Source organism: Trichosurus vulpecula, chromosome 8 (assembly GCF_011100635.1).
Source record: "Trichosurus vulpecula isolate mTriVul1 chromosome 8, mTriVul1.pri, whole genome shotgun sequence".
NCBI classification, from domain to species: Eukaryota; Metazoa; Chordata; class Mammalia; order Diprotodontia; family Phalangeridae; genus Trichosurus; species Trichosurus vulpecula.
The window spans coordinates 102,256,365-102,273,087 of NC_050580.1; the positions used below are offsets into that span (position 1 = coordinate 102,256,365).

The following is a 16,723-nucleotide window of genomic DNA, read 5'->3' on the forward strand; positions in this document are numbered from 1 at the left end:
AGCTTTATCTCAAAAGAGGAACATTTTATAGTGGGAAGTATCTATTAGCCCAAATAACTGCAAGCAAAACTATAGGCAAAGCAGCATGTATATGACACAGTAAAAAAAGCTCTGGACTCAAGCCAAAAAACTGGAACAAGGCCTGCTTCTGATAGCAGCACATGACAATGGGCAAAACATCTTAGCTCTCAGAGCCTCGGTTTTCTTATCTGCAAATGGGAATAATAATCCTTACATACCTTCCCCACAGGAAGTAATGGGGAGGAAGTAGTTTTAGGGCAAAGCACTTTTCAAGTCCTAAAGTGTTATCTATAGGTGAACCATTTTTCTTTATAAAATTGAACCAAAATTATTTGTACTATTTTAAAAACATCATCATCCTGGGCAGATTTTCTGCAAAAATCTCTAAAAATAAAAAGAGATTATAAAATACTCGAGGCCAGGAATTCTATTGCTTCATTTAAAAACATTTTGCATTAAAAAAAAAGCGTGAGATGGAGACTAGAATTCCAGCATCCTGAAGTCTCTGGAACAACTGCAAAACCATAGTAATGAATCCCTACCACAAAACACGCAACGTTGTTGATGAGGGGAAAAAAGCTACTCCTAAGATCTCAGCAACAATATAAACAGCTGAGAAGAAATGCCAATCTGACAGTTACGCTTGATGCACAGCAGTCTGGGTCAGTTTGCCAACCAGAAGGAATGGAGCACTCTGATTAGCAGATGATGGCTAGAAAAGGGAGCAGCCTTTTTGCTAGAAAGCCAAGAAGCAGGGGAGAGCCACAGGAGACAGAAAGAAGAAAAGTAGAGAGAAAAGGGAAGAGAGCAGCAGACAGCTGAATCAGTGGAGATTAAAAGCAGCAGTGGCTGGCAAAGATTAAAAGCAGGGAAGGGGATGGCAAGCAGCAGACAATCTGACAGCAGAGAAGAGATTCAGCAAAGGAAAGCCAAAAGATGGAACGGCTTTGCACCTCAATAGGAGAGCACTTGATGTAAGACATAAGGAATCTTGAACTTCAAGAAAGGGTAGGTTAGGTCAAAACAGCCAACCCACCTCAGTGGCCCCGGAGGGCATCAATGTATCATGTTAACAGCACACAAACCAGTAAGTTTCAATGATGTACAGTAGCAAAGTGTCAGACTAAGTCATTCAAGCTCCATGTCTTATCTCATTCATACATCCATTTGTATTTACAGCACATGATTGTGTTAACAAGAAACTGTTAAATTGTGGTCCACATCCTCTGTTTAATAAAGCAAGGATGTAAATAATATATGTTAGAAAGATTCTCATTAAAAAATTAAAATAAAATGGTTTGATAGGTAAAGGGTCAAACCCTTGGCCCTAAGGGAAATTCTCTCACCCAAAAATTCTAGATAACTAATGTCTTACTATGGAAAACATACGTATTTCTGTAGATAACAGAGATCTTACAATTTCTGCCCATCATCTAACAAGGTATTATAAATTGCAGGCAGTGAGTAAATATTTTGTAAGTGATAACAAGGGGCTAAATCTTCACTTTTCCAAGGCGATAAACTATTTTATATTAATAGCTCTTCCTTTTGCCTCAAGAGCTAAAAAACTGACAGGAGAAAAATTCCTAAGAAGACATTTCATCCACTATTGCCAACCACTGTATTCTAATTTAATAGTCAAATTCTACTTACCAGTTCCTTTGCTTCTTCTAGCTGTTTCTCCACATTAGCAACCATCTGCTTCTTCTCATCTGAAAACAATATCCAGTAAATATTAAAGACTCAAATAAACTTAATATTTGTCAATTCCATTTTAATCATTATTTTCAATTGATACTTTCTCCTTTATGATCAGTCAGCTCAAGAGGATTCTGTAATATAAATGGCTAGCCCATTAGGAATTTCTGAATACAATGATTTCTGGCCCGCTAGATAAAAATGCTGGGTACTGCCCAAGAATAAGATTATTAATGTGGAGCAGGAAAGGACCGTGGAGGACACTTTCTAATAAATATATGTCACATGGCACTTTTGGTTAACTGGGGGGAAAAATAAAATAAAAACCAACATTAGGTTATTACAATGTTAAATGGGTTGTCAACTGCTGATTCAAGAATACACTTAAAAGAAAACCATACATATATAAACATGATACTTAAGAATGCTAAAATTCTACTACAAAAACGTGTCTCCTTTCAATTCTACTTACATATATATTTTTTATCCTTTCTAATGTGGCAAAATGTGGTATACGTATATATATATATATATATATATATATATATATATATACACACACATATACATACATTTATCTTTAAAAGACATGTACTAATGTGTGTATATATATATATATATACACACATATATGTACACACAGTTAGATTAAGACATAACTACAGAAAATAAAAGACTTAAGATCTAATAAGATATTGACAGACTAGAGACACTGGGTTGAATCTAAGGAGAAGAAATTCAACAGAGATGTCAAGTCCTACACTTGGGTTCAAAAAAGTAACAGCAAAAGCACAAGGTGGGAGAGGCCTAGTTAGAAAGCAGTCTGCAAAAGAACTGAGGATTTTCATGGACTGCAGGGTCAATATGAGTTAACAGTATGGTGTGACAGGCAAAGAAAAAAAAAGCTAATTCTGATTTGGGCTGTATTAAGAGAGACATGGCTTCCAGGAATGAGGAGGTGATAATCCCTCTTCAGTCTGCACTAGTCAAACAACATCTGGAGCACTGTATTCAGAGCATACAACCAAGATGACTAAAGGGGCTTGAGTTCATATTCTCTGAAGATCCACTGAAAGGCCTAGGAATATTTAGCCTGGAAAAGAGGATCCTAGGCTGTGTTCAAGTATTTGAAGGGCTGGTCATATACAAGAAGGATTAGACTTGTTCTGGTTAGCCCCAGAGGATAGCACCAGGAACCAGTGGAGGAAGCTGTGAAGCAGTCAATTGAGGCTGTCAGGAAAAGCTTCCTAGCAATTAGAGCTGTCCAAAAGGGGCAAAGGGCTGCCTCAGGAGGTAATGGGTCCCCTTTCATTGGAGGTGTTCATGCAGAGGCTGGATATTTTAGAGTGGGGATTCCTTTCAGGTATAGGTTTGGACAGGATACAGCTGGGGTCTTTTTCGATTCTAAATTCTATGATTCAATGAAGCAGGAACCAGGGTTATTATTTCTCAAAGATGATAAGTTTGCAATTTCACTTACTTTCCATCAACACTGTCTGAAGATCACTGACATGAGCCAAGAACTCTTGAGGTGAATATTATTTTTTATTTTTATTTTTTGGAGGGGGGAAGGCAGGGCAATTGGGGTTAAGTGATTTGCCCAAGGTCACATAGCTAGTAAGTGTGTCAAGTGTCTGAGGCTGGATTTGAACACAGGTCCTCCTGACTTCAGGGTCAGTGCTCTACTCACTGTGCCACCTAGCTTCCCCCTGAGGTGAACATTAAATCATCAGGCAGATTCACTTCTTTTTCTTTAAACCATTTCAAAACAATTCCATCCATACTGTACTACTAAGCAGCTAAGCACAGAATCACATAATTTGTGAACTGGAAAGAACTTCAGTGACCATCTAATCCAACCCATGCATGAAAGGAATTGCCATTAGAACATCCCCTATGAGAAGTCATCCAACATCTGCTTGAAGATCTCCAAGGAGGGAGACTCTACCCCCTCCTGAGGTAGCTGATCCCCCTTTTAGACAGCTCCAATTGTTCAGAAGTTAGTCCTGATACTGAGCCTACAATTGCCTCCTTATCACTTTTACCCAATGCTCCCTCTCAGGCCAAAGAGAATTTGTCTAATCCCTCTTCTATAATACTAGAAGACAGCTATCATGTTCCCCTGGCATCTTTTCTTCTCTAGACTAAATATGCCCAGTTCCTTTTCTGGATCTTCAGATGAAATGGATTCCAGGCCCTGTTACCTTCTGGATGCTCTGGCTTATGAATGTCATGTACCCAGTACTGAGCACACTACTTGTGAGGACATCTGATGAGGGCAGAGTACAGAGGGAAGATCATCTCCCTATTCCTAAAAGCTAGGCTCCTCCTGATGCACTCCGAGAGAGCTCAACTTTTTTTTTGTATTTGTATCCCAAGGGCCTACTATCATGCCTACTAGACAAGAGGCACTTAATAAAAATGCCTATTCATTGACTGACGCAGCTGCCATGTCACACTGCTAACTTCTAGTGTTTGTTGTATAATAAAATCTCCCAATCTTTTTTAGAATTTCTATCTAGCCATGCCCTCTTATAATTATGAAGTTGCTTTTTTGTACCCAAGAGGCAGCTAAGTGTCTCAATGGACAGAGTGGTGGGCCTGGAGTCAGGAAGACCTAAAATCAAATCCTGCTGCAGACACTTATTAGCTGTGTGACTGTGGGCAAGACACTTAACCTTTGTTTGCCCTAATCCACTGGAGAAGGAAATGGCAAACCACTCTAGTATCTTTGCCAAGAAAACCCCCCAGCCATTATTGGTATGCTATAGTCCAGGGGGTCATGAAGGGTTGGATACAACTGAACAACAATAACAACATATAACTTTACATTTATCCCTAATGAACTTCATCTTATTAGATTCAATCCAATGCTCCAGTCTGTCTAGATCTCTTTGAAAATATTTCTGCTTTTGGCTGCCTAGGAAGCTAGATTGTTTTTTTTTTTGGGGGGGGGGGGGGACTGTTGGTAGGAAGGAAGTGAAAGGACACCAATTCAGTTAGCCTCAAGAAACCACATAACACTACCTCTTTCTCATCTTTATCTTTTCCTTCCATTGCTCTTCTTAAATTACATCTTCTCTGATTCCCAAAAGGATGGTCTTTAAAAAAAAATTATTTTACCTCTTTTCCTGTAATAGCACAATTCTTTATCTACCATGTAAATATCTATATTACTGAAAGTCTAGTTATTTTTATTGCATTTTTTTCTATGAAAGACCTCAGTGAATAGCCATTCCACAGTATTTTCCTACCAAGAAACTCCTCATTTAAAAGAGATGTGGAGATGAAGAACAAGAAAATGGCAAAAGGGTTCAATCGATCATTGAACTGAAATTTGGTTCATGGGGAATTTCTGTGGGTAGACTACCACCTTTTAGGCTGCCAGGGCCTTACTATCTATCTTCCCCAGTCAGATACCCTAACAAATACAAAGACTCACATAGCCTATTAAAACTGGAAGGTACCTTAGAGACTATCTAGTCCAAATCCCTTTCATGGATGAAGAAACTGAAGAATTGAAGGCCCAGAGAAGAAAAATTACTTTACTCTGGTTACACAGTAGAGGTAGAATTACAATGCAGGGCTCCAGCTCCAAGCTCAGTGTTTCCTCTACTACATCTTGTTGCCTAAATACTAGAGATAACATGTAGTACCTAGAATGCCACTGACAATACAAAGTATTCTCATGCTTCCAAATAATATTATTAGTATTGAAGTAATAACTCACATTCAAGCTTTCAAATGCCTTAAGGTCCACAAAGCACTCTTTTAACAAAACCTGGTAAGGTAGACAGTACGTACCAGTTATCTTGAGTTTTGTCTTACCACTGGACTTTGATTACTCCGGAAGAGTGAGTCTGATGACTTTGTACAACTCTGCCTCACTTAAATCCAATGCATGCACAAGTCATGATATCTCTCTGTGATGTCATTGGTCCTCTTTGAAAACGAAGGACAAATAAGATCCCCATTTTACAGATATGGGGGATTTGAGAGACTGAATGACTAGTATCTAAGGTAAGAATTCAAACCTGATATCTTATCCAATGCTCTCTCCAATATGCTAAACTGTTTCCCAGGGGTAAAGGGGGTGCAGAGGTGACAAGACAAATGTTCAAATACCCTAATAACCAGGATTGAGAAGTCATAAGTTAGAAATTAGCACATCAATCACTATATTACTCTGTTCCCTGTGCATACTGAGCATATAATTATTTACTTGACAGATCCTACAAAAAGAACATTAGAACTAAGTAGGAAATACTTAGTCGAAACTTTGTTTAAACCAGAAGTCTGCGAATACATGACTATAAAAGGGAAAAAAACAAACAAACTACCAAGCCCGTTCCTTGGTCACTTTATGTCTCTTAATGAGCTACACCGGAATGGTTTTCACAAGAGAAAGTCACAAAGATAAAGTTGTAGGAAATCTAGGAGCAGTTCTGCAATTGCTGATGACCATTCTGTATTTTAAAAAAGGAGATGATGATTGTATGTTTCCAAACGTCTCTCCTCATTACAAATGAGAAGTCAGTTCAAATGACCCCAACTTGAAGGTCAAGTCTGTACATGAACAAACTCATTTGGGCTTATCTTTTTGCTTATTTCAATACTCCTAACTTCTTCACATACGTACACTGGAATATCTCTACTTTAACAGCATTCACTAGAGTGTAGCGCTCACTGCAAAATGGATCCTATTGTCCTCCATCCAAAGGGTTTTACTTACTTAAGCTTCAAAAAGCCTATTTGACTTTCTTGCGGTATTATTTATAAAGGAAACTCATAGTCTGCACCCTGAAGACCACTTTTTCCTGAGGCTACATGTATATAGTATGTCTGGGTCTCCAAAGAGGCTATATTTTAATCATCGTTGCCTCTTTGCTTCCAATCTTTGCCTGTTCTGATCTTCTTAAAGCATTAATTTGATTATGTCATTTATCTATTACTATGATACAAGATAGAATTCGTTATCTCCACTGCTAAATGAGAAGCACCTCAGAACAAGTTTCAGTCATATTCACATCTGTATCTCCTTCAGCACCTAACAAGGTAGTGAATGCTCAACTGATGTTTGTTAAATGAAGGAACCAGCCTGGCCATTTAGAAAAATCCTTATTCTTAAAAATAAGGCAAGAGGAAGGAATAAAAAACTGACAAGTCAGATATCTTTCCACTGAACTGAAACACGGAAGTGTTGGCAAGTTTGGCTTATGACTTAAATAAGACCTTATTTAAAATATAGGGCTTTGTTAGGTGCTGGCGATACAAAGGCTGTAGCGAAATTACCATATGAACATATAGTTCTTAAAAAATAATTTCAAACAAGTAACAACCATATAAAGGAGAGCTCCAAATCACAAAAAAAACCCCAAGCTATTCATATCAAAACAATCTTATGCCTTGCAAATTGACTAAGATAAAAAAACGGAAATCATCAATGTTAGAGAAGGTAAAGGAAGGCAGGTATACTAGTATGCTGTTGAAGTTATGAATTGGTTTAATCATTCTGGAAAGTAATTTGTAAGTTTGCTAAAGAAAAAGTAACTAAAATGTCCCGAACCTTTGTCCTAGGGAGTTCAAAACAGAAAGGCCCTATATACATATATATCAAACAAAACAAAACCAAATCCTATGCTTCAAGCCCCAAACACACAGCAGTTAAGCTGGACTATTGCAGTGACAATCTACACATTCTGCAGTTAACCTGGAGAAAGGCATTCAAATAGAAAGGAAAGGAAATTTGAATAACATAAAAAAATTCTGCACCCACAAGAAAATGAAGGAATAGAATAATATATTCAAAAGAACAAAGGAACTCAAGGTGTGGAGGCGACAAACCCTGCAAACTTGAGCTTAAACAACAACGAAAAAAGATGGAGCTTCAATAAAAGAAAGATATTTGAAAAATCCCTTTAAAAAATCAAGCAAATTAAGTTTTTTCTTCAAGCACTACAGACAGTACACACACACAAAAAAGGAAACAGCTAGGTTGCGCAGTAAGTAGAGCATCGGCCCTGGAGTCAGGAGGACCTGACTTTAAATCCAGCCTCAGACACTTGACACACTTACTAGCTGTGTGACCTTGGGCAAGTCACTTAACCCCAATTGCCCTGCTTTCCTCCCTCCAAAAAAAAATAAAGAAATACAGGTATCATGTAAAGTAAAAAAAAAAAAAGGAAAAAAGAGAAAGAAAAGGACAACTACAGGGCTAAAAATAACAATAACAGAAGAACTAGTAAGAGATATCTTTCTAAAAAAAGCAGTAATACATTTTATATATATATAATATATATATGTAAACAGATGGGGGGAAGAGAGGGAGAGAGGGGGGAAGGGGGGAGGGAGAGAGAGAAGGAGAGAGAGAGAGACACCTTTCTAAAAGCCCACAGGGAGATAAAGATAAAAATAGAAGGGATAGTTATTATTTAGGAATAGGTCTGAAGCAAGTACTAAACCTCACAATACTCTTAACTACACACATGTGAATTGATAATGTTGTGGGACTAAACTACAGAATGGGAAGATACATAAAAAGAAAGTAGAGATAAAATATAGATGGGAATGTGTGATGTTCCCTAATCAAATCAATGGTAAGTAACAAAGGGAAAATAACTCCTGTAGTCTCTCGGGAAGAAGAGAGGCCATGGGAAAATGGGTGTATTGGTAAAAGGAGAAATTGACTAATGGGGGTAAAAAAGGAAAAATCTTGGTTCACTGATGAAAGGCGGTCCCACAGAAGAACACTCCCATGGAAGGAGATATTCCATAATAGGAAGGAGTGACATTGCATTGGGCATCATCTGAAGGTTTTTGGTTCTTGGAAAGAACACTACTTTAAGAGACAATTGTGTCTCCATAGATAGCAATTTGCCTCAGGTTAGGAGGATCAGAGCTCCTGGGGACAATCAATAATGAAATTGGAAGCTAGGTAATTAAAATGACCAACCCTGGACCCAGAAGAGAATTAAGAAAATGCATCTCCCTCCCATCATTGCCAAGTTGGAGGGGACTATGAGATTTAATATTGCATAACCTGTCAGAAGTGATTAATGTGCTGGTTGGTTATGTTTAGTTCTTTTTTTCTTTTTATATCTGTTACTAGGGATGACTCATTGGGTAAAGAAGAGGGGAGGAATATAATCTGAAATGAATGTGATGTGGCTAATATGAAAATATGCTTTGTAAGAGTTCAGACGTATAATTGGTATTATATTGCTTACCTTCTCAATACGTGGGGGAGGTGCTGGAGGGAGGAAAGAATTTAGAACTTAATATTTTGAAAAATGAATGTCAAAAAGAAAGAAAAAAAATTTGGAAGCAAGCAGGATTAAATGACTTGCCCAGGGTCACACAGCTACTAAGTGAATTAAGCTGGAGTTGAACTCAGGTCCTCCTGACTCCAGGGCCAGTACTCTATACAAAGAAATTTTTTTAAATACATGAATGTGATGTGAAAACAAAAGACATCAATAAAAAATAAATCATTTTCTATAACCCATTTTTCTCAACCCTGGACATCCTAGTCTGAATGACTTTGGTGGGTGAAACCTTTGAGTAGACCATAAAGAGTAACTACCAAGTTTAAACAACAGCATCAAAGGGTACTATGTGAGACAAAATTCTGGACTAGAATGATCTTTGACTTGACCCTCTGTATCTTAAGAGCCATCTAAACCACTCCTGGGGACATATCTAGGCTCTCAACAGCTCAAAATAGCACACCAGGTTTAATCATTCAGGCAACTTTTATGAAGTACTAAGTCTGTACAAAACACTTTACAATGGAATGAGACAATTAAAAAGATCATGGATCTTCTACCACAGAGAATACAATTTATAGACATGATGAAGAATTACACAATGTATAACTGTAGTACAGAATAAATACAAAAGAGATATATAGGATCATGTAATATCTAAAAAAGAAAAGATCACTTCTGGCTGATAAAGATCAGTGAAGGCTTTACAAAGGAGATAGCAGCTGTGCAAAGTCTTAAAAGAATGGACAGAATTTCAAAAAGTAAAGATGACAGAAGGGGGAGGGAGGGAAAGGGAGGGAGAAAGACTATAAGGAAAGGCAAAAGTAGAGAAGTAGAAATGCAGAAGCAGCAAGTTTTGCTGGAGCAAAACACACATCCATGAAGATAATTGGACAAGATGGGCAGCTACCCAGAGTACAGAAAGAGATACTTTTTAATATTACTTTCTATAAACGTACATATTTTTAATACCAGAAAATTCCATTCTCCATGACACACCAATATTCATTATACAATGAATCAAGTTGGATGTGTTTATAGTAGAGGCTCAAATCCTCTCATGGAGAGTAATATACAAGGGGAATGATTTTCTAACTTTGCCTTGTATTTAGAGAGATAAGGCTAGAAATATATGGAGAGACCAAATTCTGGAGGGATAAACTGTCAGGCTAAAGAATTTGGACTATTTAGTAGGGAATAGGCAGCTATGAAAGCTCTTGAGCAGACAAGAGCTATAACTAGATTTGTGCAAAAATGAATCTGGCAGTGGTGTGACACATGGAAGGCATGGGACATGGGTGGGGGGTAGGAAGGACAGAACTAGAAGCAGAGAGAAACCAGTTGGGAGGCCATTGCAATAAACCAAAAAAGTGTGTGATAAGAGCTATATTAGGGTGATGATGGTGAGAATAAAGGAATGAATATAAGACTTATTTCAGATTCGGAAGGTCTTGGTAACTCATTGAATGCAGGAGGTTAACATTCATACAAGCATTTATTGAGTACATACTATATGCCAGGCAGCAAGGTGGCACAAAGCATAAAGACTAGAACTCAGACAGCACCCTAAGCAAATCATTTAACTTCTCAAAGCTCCAGTTCCCTCATCTGTCAAATGGGGATAATAACACAGACCTGCCCAAGTGTTGTAAAGATAAAATGAGATAATATCTGTAGAGTACTTTGCAAACCTTAAATCATTATATAATTATATATTATTAGCTATTATTACCATGCCAGGCATTGTATTAATTGTTGGGAATATAAAGACAAAAATGTGAAACAATCCCTATCTTCAAGGAGTTTACATTCTAATGTGGACAGACAACATGCACATATATAGGGATATACAAAACAAATATAAAACAGAAACAAAGGTTAAAGACATTAGTAGCTGGGGGTACTAAGAAGGGCTTCACGTAGAAGGTACTGTTTGAAGTGATTCTTGAAGGAAACCAAAGATTCTAAGAGGCAAAGGTAAGGAGGGAGAGCATGTCACGCATAAGGAATGTCAAGAAAATGGATCTGGATGGACCATAGAATACACAGAGGGGAATAATATATAGTAAGGCTGAAAAAGAAGGCTGGAGCCAGGTTATTAAGAGCCTTAATTGGCAAACAAAGGAGTTTATGTTTGATCCTAGAGTCACGTGGTCAAACCTGTACTTTGGTGGCTGTGTGGAGATAGGGCTGAGGTAGGGAAAGACTTGAGGCAGGAAGACCAATTAGGAGACTACTGCAACAGTACTGATGAGAGAGTTGACGAAAGCCTGAAAAAGAGGGGTAGCTGTGTGGGTGGAGAAAAGGGGGCATATATTAGAGATGTTGTAATCATAGAATTTCAGGGAAATATAGTTTCTATTTTTGATGTACTTTGAGTGTGAAGTGCCACAAGGAATGTGGATCTGGGAATCCAAAAGCTTTGGAAGTCAGCTCCATAAAATGATCATTGGAGCCGTGGACAGGATTGTCTAAGGAGCAAATGGATAAGAGAAGAGGAACAAAATCAAAACCTTGGGCATCAATTCCTCTAAGAAGTAAGGAAGAAAAGGGAGCAAAGGAGACAGAGAAGGAATAGTCAGAGAGGTAGGAGGAGATATGTTGACATGTACTTGTTGAATGTGGTTCTTCTGAAACCAGGGAAACATATTAAGAAGGAACGGATAGTAAATAGGATAAAATTCTACAGAGGATGAAGAGGATAACTTATGAGGAAAAAAAAAATAAAGACCGGATTTCATCTGAATATCTTCCTACCCTTGGGAATGTAGTTAAAATATGCTACCCTATGATTCCAACCTTTCCCTAACATAATTTAGTGTGATATCAGTTCAGTTCCAATACAGTATCTAAAAGTCAATGATTACCCCTCTTCTCTCTTGAACTGTTGGTTCTCAACAGTAGGGAATTCAAACAGCTTTATTCACAACAAAAGAAACGCAGGGATAAGGTTCCAGGGCTACCGCAAAAGTTGAGCTGGTCACTCCGAGGGTTGTTGTGAGGATCAAATGAGATCACACATGAAGGGTTTTGCAAAACTTAATGTGCCGTACAGAAGGTAGCTTTTACTCTTATTGTTATCATTACTACTATTATAATTGTTGTTATAATAATATTCATTGGCTTTTGTGGCTCCCCCCCGCCCCCCGCCAAAAAAAAGCTGAGCTGGTATGACAAAGGCTGAGGAAATTAATCCTGACTCACCTCATGCAGTAGATAGCAGCAATTAATATTTTAATATGCTTTAGGCTCTAGTCACAACATAATGAAGTTTCATATTAACTAGTTTCCTTAAGAGAGCAGATACAGGCAAATCCAACTCAGCACACATCAGACTCACATTCATCATAGCATGTAAGGCAGACATCATTAGAATGCTTTGTTTGATATTCTTTAGAAACCTTCAGCAAAAAGCAAAGAAACTTTCCCATGGCCACAACAGAAACAAATAGGTGGGAGGGGAAAAAAAAAACATTTATATAGCACTTACTATGTGCTAGGCACTTTTCAATTAACTCATTTGATCTTCACAACAATCGTGAGAGGGAGCTGCTATTATTATCCCTGTTTTACAGATGAGGAAACTGAGGCAAAGAGAAGATAAGAGAGACACTTGCTCTTGGTTACAGAGCTAGTAAGTATCTGTGGCTGACTTTGAACTCAGGTCTTCCTGACTCCAGGCCATGTGCTCTATCTACTGTGCCACCTAGTTCACTTAGTAAAAATAATTAACATCGACTAATGAGATTTCAAATTATGTTAGAATCTGCTAACTAAATCTCTACTGACCAGCCCAGAGTACATGTGAAAGATCTCTACATTGTTTCCATTGCTACCCCCCAACAGATTTCTTTACTTCCAAAGGAAAATTGTTTCCAAATAAGTTAATATTTTTTTTCCCTGAGAATTTGCCGCAGAAAATAAAATGTCATTCTTTAAAACTCAGTGTTTAAATATAGTGTCACAGAAGCATTTAGCAGAAAAGGCTCCAACCTTCCAAATTAGTTTAATTATTGAACCTACTTCCAATTCATAACACAACGAGACTTCAGTTTCAGAAAAAAAATTGTTTATTATGATTGCCCCTATTACTAAGACTTATGCAATATGGTAGTTGAATCACTGCTTCTTTAAAACAAAGTTTTAAAGTAAAAGATTATTTTCTCATTTAAATACTTGGATGCAAAGTATAATAATGTTCACAAAGAAGGGATGCTGTTGTTAATTTCACCAATCCAGTCAGTAAGAATGAGCTGCTTTGGTTGAAGGGTCTATTCATCAATTTCAGATCTCCTATATCATAACATTCAGAATATTCACTAAGGTTGATACTGTTCACATCACATTTTCTTCACCAATACTATCTCACTACCCCTTAAATGATAAGGATAGAAACTAACATACTGTTGTTCCCCACAGCTGTATTCACTAACTGCAAATGATCTTCAGATGACTTTTTAGAAATAGCCTTTTTCTTCCTGGCTTCTCCCACTTACTCCCAGCAAGTAGTTTTATTTTTCTTTACTGATGAAAAGAGAAGGGGGCAGTACATATAACATTAAGGAATGAACCTTTAAAGAGAAGATCATATAATGACACTGTCTAGTTCAATATGTATTCTTGAACACCCTATCTGCTTAGTATTACGAAATGTAATATACATTTTCCTTTTAACAACTCATATTAAGGTGAGTTTATAAAGTATGTTAAAGTTTAATTCCTTCAATTTCTTTTTCTTCACTTATTGCTAATGCCAATGTTTCTAGTACCATATTGAGTAATGGTGGTGATTGCTAAACTTTATAAAGTGCTTTTCTAACAACAACCCTCATTATCTCCACATGTGTGGGGGAGAAGCAAGAGGAGGGGTGTTCAAGGGAAGAGAAGAGAGGCAGGAAGAAGAGTGTCTAGATCTGTGATTTCATCTTTGTAGGAAATTTCCAGTATGGAAACTCTCTCCAATGATGAATATCACCAACTCATCTGTAATTTATATTCTTAGAGAGTTGTCTAGGACACTGAGAGATTAAATGACTTTTCCCACAGTCATATAGCTAATATTTATATAAAGTAATACTAAATTGAACCCAGGTTTTCCTTACTTCAAGGCTGAGCCTCTAATCACAGCACACCATGCTGCCTCTCATTCCCAATTTACAGATGAGGAAACCGCAAATCTAAGAAACTGAGTGACTTGCTCACGTTCAAATAGTTACTGGTGTTTCAAGAAGTATTCATTCAATTCAAGATCTCCAGTCTCCACTTCCAGCACTCTTTCCACCATGCCATCCTATTACTCATGTTATATAGCTGCGATGTTTTGGTTACAGATATGAAAAGGTATAACTTTTCCTGCAAAGGCTTTTCTCTGCTGTTTATAGGAACTATTCTAAAATGTTAACACAAAATTACAAAAGGAAAAATATCGCTACTGATAAAGTATTTGTTTCTTGAAAAAAAAATTTGCTTTCACAATTCTTGTAGTACTTTGTCACTTCAGAATATTCCACATAATCTTCCAATATCATTCCATTTAGTTTATACATTAGTCATCAATAAAATAACAAATCTACTAGCACTCAAATTCTTACAGTTAAACAAAATCTAGATGAAAGAATAAATCCTGTTATTCCCAGCCTCTGGGAATCAATTCAAAATAATCTCCACCACTACCCCAGTGGGGCACTAGGAAAGAGAAGGAAGCCCAAAGGAATTAGGATGATCATGAGCACTGAAGAAAGCAGAACTAGTGAGAAGAACTGAATAGATGCATCATGAAGTGCTCAGGCTAACAGCCACTTCCTCCATTAAGTTTCTGCAACAGCAGAGGTAGGTTATAAATGTTACCTTGTTTTGGCCCTCTTGTTCCCTTACTCAGAATCACATCCCTTTTTGAGATGCCAGTCATTTCCACAAGAACTAACTGAGCCTGCAGGAGAGGAATGAGACCCAAGGTCAGAGATCCTAGTTTCAAGCAAATATCCCTATTAATAGAAAATAGGTGGTAGGGAGAAAGAAAGATAAAGAAAGAACATAATTACTCAAACACTTTTTTCAGACTTAGGAGGCATTTTCAAGTTGCAAGGAAAAATGGGGGAACAGAGATTGGATTTATCACCAGGAAAGTTAATACTCCAGCATCAAGGTGACACAGTGGATAGAGCACTGGGTTTGGAATCAGGAAGACTCATCTTCATGAGTTCAAATCTGGCCTCAGACATTCCCTAGCTGTATAGCCCTGGACAAGTCATTTAACCCTATTTGCCTCAGTTTCCTCATCTGTAAAATGAACTGGAGAAGGAAATGGCAAATTACTTCAGTGTCTTACCTAAGAAAATCTTAAATGGGGTCATGAAAAGTTGGACACAACTGAAACAACAACAAAAAGTTAATACTGAACACCTAGCAAACCCTGCCCCCCCCCAAAAAAAACCCCACATCATCCCTACCTTCAAGTACCTTACAGCTTTAGTAAGGGAAATAAAATGATATCATGGTCATTATTAAACAAATCAGAATTTAAATGCATAAGAAGAGTTGAAAGTGTTACATTATTAAAAGAATAAGGAATCACATTTTGGCTTTTCTGGAGAGGAAGGAGAAGCAGGAGAGGAAGAAACCAGGAGGAATCTTAATTAGAATCAGAGACATAAAGAGATGGCTGGTATCCCAGAGGCCATGTAGTTCAACCCCCTCATTTTCCAGATGAGGAAAACTAGGGCTCAGAGAGATTAAGTGACTTGCCCAAGGTCACACCGGCATTAAAAAGCAGAGAAAGGATTTGAACTTGGGTCCTCTGACCACGAATCCAGCATTCTTTCTTCTTCATAAAGGAGTCCTTTTTGAACTATGCCTTTAAGACGTCAGGTGAGGAGGGCAAGGCTAAGAGTATTCCAACAGCGAAAGCGAATAGGTGGAAAATCTTGGGGAATGTCCACTTTGTCTGGAGTCTGGAGCACTGAGAGGGAGCAGTGTAAGGTGAGGATGGCAAAGGAGTTTGTAGTCAGGTCACGGAGGTCCCTAAAGTGCAAGGATGTCCTAGGAGTTTGAACTTTTGTCACCTACGCCACGTAGAGTCGCTGAAGCTTTGCCGGCAGGGCAGTGACGGCGATCAGCGCTGTGCTTTACAGATATTCACCTGGCAGCCCATGGTGGGGGGTGGGGGGGTGGATCGTGGGGGCTGCAAATGACTGAGGTCAAGACAGACGTGAGACGACAGCAGAAGCGAAGCGGCCACAAACTCCCTGGTCAAGCTGCCCATGCAGCCCTTCCTGGGAAACCTCCCTCCTCCACTTCAGTCCCCACCCCCCCCGGGGTCCTCTGGGTCTCCGTCTCCGTCGTTCCCCAAGCCCAGCCCTTCCTCCCGTCGCTCTTTCCCTGCCCGCCCAGGTAAGGCTCCCCTCGCGCTCCAGTGCTCACCTGGAGAGAGTTTGGGGACCCTCCCGATCTTGCTGGTTATCTCTGCGGTCAGCACCGCGAAGTCCTGCTCGTAGCCTTCGAAGTCCGACGACATGGCGGCTATGAGGGTCTGGGACTCAGCCCGGAGCGGGTAGGGGGCAGCGGCTCCGAAACGCCGAAACTCCGGTGGCAGCTGCAGCAGTAGCAGCGGAGTCGGCGGCAGCGAGAACCCGGGACAGCTCCCAGACCGGCCGCTTCCGGGTTGTGCTACTCGTGCTTCTGGACCGTCCGGAAACTCGGCGTATTCGTACTCAGTTCCCCTTGTTGATCCCTCCTTCGAT

General features: G+C 38.8%; 1 protein-coding gene across 4 annotated transcripts in view; it reads right to left on the minus strand.

The window, feature by feature from the left end:
• Window positions 1-16,657, minus strand: part of VTI1A (vesicle transport through interaction with t-SNAREs 1A) — a 412,420-nt gene extending 395,763 nt beyond the window's left edge. For 2 of the 4 annotated variants that reach the window (XM_036736000.1, XM_036735999.1), the window contains exons 1-2: window positions 16,404-16,645; window positions 1,675-1,733 (exon numbers count right to left, since the gene is read on the minus strand). In XM_036736000.1, the coding sequence (XP_036591895.1) occupies window positions 1,675-1,733; window positions 16,404-16,497 (153 nt within the window). In that variant the 5' untranslated portion in view covers window positions 16,498-16,645. Of the gene's footprint in view, window positions 1-1,674; window positions 1,734-16,403 lie in introns of all 4 variants that reach the window. The other 2 variants (XM_036735997.1, XM_036735998.1) reach the window with 2 other exon arrangements.
• Window positions 16,658-16,723: the final 66 nt, after the last annotated feature.